General features: G+C 36.5%; 1 protein-coding gene across 1 annotated transcript; it reads left to right on the top strand.

Moving 5' to 3' along the window:
• The first annotated feature begins 8 nt into the window (after positions 1-8).
• LOC5504585 (nucleoside diphosphate-linked moiety X motif 17) lies at positions 9-6,954 on the top strand. Its single transcript, XM_032372915.2, has 7 exons — positions 9-225; positions 726-833; positions 1,195-1,384; positions 2,200-2,225; positions 4,247-4,339; positions 4,983-5,206; positions 5,638-6,954. The coding sequence occupies exons 1-7, from the start codon at positions 82-84 to the stop codon at positions 5,897-5,899; spliced, it is 1,047 nt and encodes a 348-aa protein (XP_032228806.2). The 5' UTR covers positions 9-81; the 3' UTR covers positions 5,900-6,954.
• Positions 6,955-7,397: the final 443 nt, after the last annotated feature.

The following is a 7,397-nucleotide window of genomic DNA, read 5'->3' as shown; positions in this document are numbered from 1 at the left end:
TGTGTTTGCCTCGCGTTTACTTCGTTGGACAGACCGACAAAGTATCGATCTCCGTTTTATATGTTTTTCAAAGATTAGTTTATGTTTTTCGGTCGTGTGCCACTAGAGAAATTATTTATTTGCCGTATAGCTGTGAAAACGATAAGAATGGCTAGTGGATCTCCTAAGGTTTATCTCTGCAAGGATAGCCAACAGGGAACGTCAAATCCTGCAGAATTCGAGAAGGCAAGTGTCTTATTTGTAATTGCTTCTTAGCATAGTGACAAAAAATATAATTTGCTTTTTGGATCTCCAAATGCTTTATTATCATCAATCAAAAAGGTGCCTCCAAAATTGTGTTCCTATAGAACGTAATCTGATTTGTGGCTCGAGTTATTTCTTATTGTTTTAATAGTTTACTTATATTCTTTTGACAAAACCTCTTCATTTTCAATAACAAGGCAAAAGTCTTATTTTAAATCTCTACTTTTACATTATTCCAGTTTATTTTATTATGCTATTTTGATGACTTTTTACACTATTTTTTATTAGAATGACAAAGTGATAATGAAAATGACAGTTGAATGATTTCATTTGATATCTCACTTTCGTTGTTTTTCCCCTATATGAAATCACCTAACCTGGTTACGAGAATTAAAAAGTCCTGGATCCCACATTTTTGACAGATTTTGACAGCCTTTGCAGAATGGGGGTGTGGTTATATTTGATTTTCCCTTCCAATCTAGTGCTGTCTTTCATACCTTGGTTGCCGTGACAATCGCATGCATGTTGGGTTCAGTTATGAGAATGGAAAACTTGAAATCTACCCAAGTGATCAAGGGTTAAGATTGGAGGTATGTACATGTAGGTTGAACATTTTTTTGTGATTCAGCATCAGCACTTTATTGAATCCAAGATTTGTCATATAAAGACTTTTTTGGTAACAATTTTTGACCAGCTTATACTGTGATGCTTTCTTTTCTATATTTTTTCTAAAACATAAGGTTTCTCAGTCAAACATATTTTCTTGTACATGTCATTTGGACTGTCATCAACTGCCATGGCTTATTTCAGGCACTGCGTAGGGGGAGGGGCTGGGGGAGCACAGCCACACCACTTTTTTCCAATAGAAATAAGTAAAATACTATGATTTATACCTTTTTCAGTCTTGCATTAAAAAGTACCTTAAACTATTATGCATAATTTCATAACCAGCATCCCGCTAGCTGTCCTTGCCGATTCCTCACTGCCTCTGACCTAGTCACCATGTCAGAATCCCAAAATCCCAAGATGCAAGGTGTGAATGTTGGTGTCGCTGTTGTGCTACAATCATCAGATAACCAGGTGCTGCTGACTCGTCGAGCTGAGCACATGAGGACATTCCCATCCGTCTGGGTGCCCCCAGGTAAATACATAGAAAGATCAATTGGAAGAATATTGTGATATTAAGTTAAGTGTTTAGTATCTTGTGTACTACAAATTAACATTGCAAAACATCATCAAATGCATCATCAATTACGACCAAAATAAATCTTCTCAAATAAAATACAGGGTAAACAAAAAATGCCATCAAGATACTCAGAATACACTGTCCAGGGATGATGTTGCACCCCGTATGGTAAACTACTTGTCTTGTCAGATGCTACTTGATGCAGGACTTGACTGATTCCAGAACACCTACATTTTGTTATTCATGAGCAAAATTTCCAAATGGAGCCTCTACAACAAATTAGATTTTTATCTTTTAACACAAGGAGTAAAATTTCCCTCTGGCAGACAGGAAATGCTGTTAAAAATCACTAACAGCGAACAACAGCCGTAAGCAGGTGTAATAGTGATGAAATAACAGATAACAGATAAAGATTTCTTATTGAACAACCTTTTATTAAAATTCATAAAACAAATAAACTTCAGTTTTGGATTTTGAGTACATCATTTGGATCAGTTTGTCTCCCGAATACAGGTTAATGAAGTGCATTGAGAGACAGGATTTCCAGCTTTACATCCTTATCCAAGAAGAGCAGCAGATTCCCCTGTAAAATTTTTTATCACAAAATTTTGATTAACTGAACAGTGCAAAAGTACTCTCTTTCTTTAGCTGTGGCAATTATTTTAGGAGGTGGTCAGGTGACCATTTCAGGAAATACTTTATAAAATAAACCACACTGTTGTTTGCCCATGATCTGTCAGCCACTAACAGAAATTATCCTTTTTTCCAAGGAGGCCATTTGGAATCTGGTGAAACTGTAAGTATAACCAGCAAATAAAATACTTTTCTTTTAATTTGTGAATGCTTGCAAGCATTTACAAGTTATTGGAGGGGCTTCTGTGTCACTCAATCATCGGATGGTTGGATGGTCGGATCGACCATCTGTAAACTTTTTGTGGTCTTTCTGTGCTTTAACAGCACAGCAAGCCTTAGATCTTATATATTATACTTCCGGTGTTCAACTTCCGGTGTTCAACTTCCTGTTAAAGCCTTAGTCACCGCTACAGTAATTCTTTAGTATGACTGTAAAGTATATATAAGCTAGTTTCTTAAGAAAAGTCTTCCATGTGGGTTGAGCATGTGCATGTGCCTTCTTCACTGACGTCATTTGGTCTTCTATGGTTCAGTCCAATTCAAGCTGCTAGTTTGTAAAATGCTAGCAAAGCTTTTAATTCTCTTTGTTTTAGTACTTGCCAGTTCATGTCTTTGGGTTTTCGCATTGTTTGTTTGATTTGTGCTAAAAGAGCTCTAGGGCCTATGGTACTATCTTGTTGCTACGAAACTCCGTTGTTATGAAAGAAAAAAGCATTACATTCGGTTTAAATAGGCTAAAATCGCCGCGCATCTTCCAACTTGATTCCGTGGCCCAGTGGTTAGCACCTTTGACTTGTAAGCAAGCCTTCCAGGTTCAATCCTCGGTCAAACCTTTATTTTTATTTTCTTTTCTTTGAAACTCCAGTTATAATTTTTTCTTTTTTCCCAAGGGATTAAAATAAACTTTTTACATTTTGTAGAAAAAAATGCAATTTTTATATGTTTTTCAAGAATAAAAATTGATGGCAAAAAACAAGATGGTGGCCATGAGAAAAACATATTAATTTTAAACATTTTACAACAATTGTAATTTTTTTTTTTCACTCCAACCATTGATATTACCATTCTTAACAACTTAGCGCATGGGAAATAAAAAAGTTTACCAAATACATATTATTTGGTTTTCGAAGAACATAAAATTAGCCATTTCTCACGGTATCAAAATTTCGCAAATCTGATGCGTGAAGTTTTAGAAATAGTGATGTTAAAATATTTCTGCAAACACACATTTTTCCGTTCTGGGTCATGTGACCATGAGAGGGATCATCACTTGTGTCATTTATGTCTGAAACACTTGAGTTGAAAGTTCCAAGAGATTTGACAAAAAATCTAGAAGCTTTATAAAACAAACAAATTTCCCTAGCAACGGACTTAAAAGCTAGTACCAGGCCCTTAAGTTCAAGTAACCCAAAGGAAAAGCCTCTGTTAGCTGGGTCTCTGTTTGCAGGGTAATAAAAAAAGCCTCTGTTAGAAGGACAAAATAGTGGATAGATTTCCACAAATTAAGTTTTCACAGTTCTTTCCAATCAGCTAACTAAATATCAGACGAAACTCGTAAAACACATGGTCCTTGCTTATTCATCCAATAACGATTTTACGCTTTTCAAGAATGTTAACATGCATAAAAACACATTGTATGACAGTAGCATGATCAATTATTGCAGGTATTTTATTTTGTTTCCGGAAAGAATATGCTGAAATTTGACATGCTAACAAAACTTTTTGAATGGTACGATACCAATTGTATCAAAACTAATTTTAGTTACAAGTCAACTCAGCAATGCCATGTTAGTCCAGCGGTGCAGACACTTGTTTCCAACCGCAGCAACAGCGACAGCGACAGTGACAGTGACAGTGTTTATGCTTTGTTCAGTATCCTACATCTTTTATGCACAAAAGAAAATAGCTAGACAAATATTTGCATTCACGAGTTTGCTTACAGTGCCTTTGATTTACAGTTATAACACAAACATATATTACAAGAGCTGCATCTTGCTATCTAAAGAAAAAATCAATATTATTATTATTGTTGTTGTTGTTGTTGTTATTATTATTATTGGAATTGATGCTTTGGAGCTGCACAGGATAAATGGGAACTTTTTATTCTTGAACTTCTCATTTAACAAAAATTTTCATAATATAGTTGCTGCCAGTCTGAATAGGGGGTATTTTTTTATTCCACAGCTAAATCAAGCTTGTTTGAGGGAACTTCGCGAAGAAACAGGATTAGATTTTGCAGAGAATGACCTTCTTATTTCTTCTCTTGGACTTTGGGAGGTAGCAGGCTTAACCAATTGTTATTAGAAACTTCTACTGTATGCATGTTTTTACCAGGTTTTCCTTTGGAATAAAATCTTTGACCAGTGACTGTTTCCTGAAAAGTAAAATAAATTTATTGCAGATTGAAGTTATTGCTACATTTAAAATGAGTATTCTCACCAGTTTACTTCCAGTTGATTAAAACATTACAATCTTCCATGATTTTTAATAGAAAACTCAAATAGTATTTTAAAATTGTAAAAGCGTTGTGTCGGAAGTGACTTTGAGAATGTGACTGATAATGAGGAGATTCAATAGATGAAGATCTCTTGTTGTTGGTTTAGGTTATCATAGGCCATCCTGGTGCAATTGCTGCTCTAAATTTGCTTAGTGGAGGATTAGCTATCTGACCAAGAAAAAGAGGAAATATCTAATTATGTTGTGCAAACTGTCACATGATCATGATCCTGCAAAAAAAAATAATAATAATTAAAAAATAAATAAAAAATATAAATAAAATAAAACAAGCATACAGTACAAGGAATATGGACAGAAATGAATACATATACTCTGATATAAGCCGCTATTGATTTATTTTAGAGTTCGCTTTAAGGACTCCTGAATTACTTACTATTTCCATCTAATGTATTTTTCCTCTTAGTCTGTTTATCCCCCAATGCTTTCCATGGGTCTGCCAAATCGTCACCATATCGTTGTCTACCTATTGGCCCAGTGCCATGAGGACAGCCGCGTCCTACAAAGCAGGGTCAAGTTTTGCGAGCATGAGGTAGACGCCATCACTTGGCTTGATCAGTATGTTGTCTCAGACATTGCTTCTAGTGATGACTATGGTCAGTCAAGAAAAGTACCCCAGAGATACTTCAGGTAAGCTCAAGGCTTTCAAATGCTTTTGAAATTACAGTTAAGCCTTGATATATTAATAAACTCTGTTTAAAAATCAACATTTCATGGTCTGCAGCAATGGGCCACATGTCACATATGCACATAAGCCCATATGAAAAAAAAATGATGTAGTTTTTTTTAACATCATACTTACTTGGTGGCTCATAGAAAACATAGTTATGCATATTATGGGATGGCAAAATGTCAATCTGAGAAATTCTTAGACAGTAAGGAGGCTGTTTTAAAAATCCAAGAAAACATAAAATTTCTCAAATCCACAAATTCGAGATGCATTAAAATTTGGCAAAAAAAGCCAATATTTCTAGGGACCATTGCCATCCTATATGCTATATTGCAAGCTCTGTTGTTTTTTTTAGCACTAAAGCCATATTTCATATTATATTGTATTGTAGTGCTTTGGTTAAGGACAAGAACAGCTTTATTGTGAACAACCTTCCCTTGTCGACCCTAATGGCTACACTGCCCCCTACCTCTACCGCACATGATGTGGAACGACTCTCAACAGGGACAAAGTTTGCCCTTCGTCAGTGGCTAAAGGTCCTATACCCTCCCCCGCCAGGGGGCTTGGAGCGGGCGGATTCACTTGAGACTGTGTTCTTGACTATAACAAAGCAAGGGCACCAACCTGTTAGAAGTCCTTTCTGGGTTGAATAAAACTATCTTTTCTGACCCGCATATACTAACCAAAGAAAAGCAGCATATCTCCTCATTAGAAGACTACTCTTTTAATACAGGTGCTGGCAAAAAGCAAGGTTTTGAAGAAAGGGGGGGATTTCATTGTTCTTCCTTATATTTCTTAAGCCAAATATCTGAAAATAGGGGGGGCGGGGTCCATTCAGTCCTCCTCCTAGATCCTCCACTGGCTAGGGATGGGTACAGAGGATGTGTTGTGAGGGCTGGGTACAGGGGCCACATGACTAGGGGTTAGCACGGGGGGTATGAAGCTAGGGATAGGCACTGGGGGTTCTGTATATAGGGATGTGTGCAAAGGGCCACTAGGTGCACTGCATGTACATGCCCACCCCCCACCCCCCTCCATTATCCTCAGCTTCGGAAAAAGCTTTTTCTTTATAGAAAAGAATCACTGGAGTTTTACATCTTTTATAATATTTATGTCTGTGCCCACCCCAAATCTGTGCTATGCCACTGTAATAGCCCAGTCAGCCTTTATTAACACCGGTATCATAGTGCCGTAGTAGTATGCCACACTACAGAATTGTACCCAGTCACCATGAGACAAAGACATAACTACACTATGTGAACCTTGATTTTTACCGCATGTTATTAGCTATTGGGTACCATTTTTATCCTTGACAGCTAAGGATGGCAGGAAATAACTCACATTTAAAACAACCAAATGCATAGCTGTCAACTCACTCCCATTAGTCAGGTGTCACAAGATTTTGGACTTCATCCTTCAGCCTAAATTTTGTGAGAATGTTCATACATTCTCTGTATTCACCCGCATTGGATCTCTTGTGTTTATTTCACATATTTACTGTATTTCACCCAATTACACATAATTCCTATCCAAGTTGGGTTGACAGCTATGCAAACACAACATATGGAAATAATGTACTCTGCTCTGTGAAACATTTCGTCTGTTTCTGATAAAAAAAACATTGTTCAAAAACTAAAGTTCAAAAGAGTGAAAAAATTTAAATACTTTTGTTGTGAATAATTTGAAATAAAATGCATTGTCTTTTGGATACATGTTTTGTCATCCTTGTAGGCAATACGTGACATGCTCAATGTCTTTACTCATTTCAGTCCTGGGTCTAATTAAGGCTCTATTGCAAAGAGGGGGTGAGGAGCAGCAACTGTCCCATGCTGTGACTCTAGCGAAAACTTTCGTTGTTTGGTTGTCGTCTCTTTTTTTTCTTATTTTCTCTGTATTAAAATTTAGTTTTTTCCGTTCTAGTTTTGAGTTGTATTGTTGTTAATAAACATTCTTTTAATAAAACTGTCCCATGCATGGAACAGCACCCTGCATGCCCCCCCCCATCTCCCACTTACATCTCCCATTACACTTTTTTTTATAAGAACCTTTTTTATAAAATCTACCAGCCTGAGTTTCCACCATATTTTCAGAACATACAGTTTTTAGTCCTAACGCATTCTACAGTGCAGAATCAAATTGTGCTCATAGTAA

This window comes from Nematostella vectensis, chromosome 5 (genome assembly GCF_932526225.1).
Source record: "Nematostella vectensis chromosome 5, jaNemVect1.1, whole genome shotgun sequence".
NCBI lineage: Eukaryota > Metazoa > Cnidaria > Anthozoa > Actiniaria > Edwardsiidae > Nematostella > Nematostella vectensis.
Note: the sequence above shows the minus strand (reverse complement) of the source record. Positions and strands in the feature narration are given on the sequence as shown.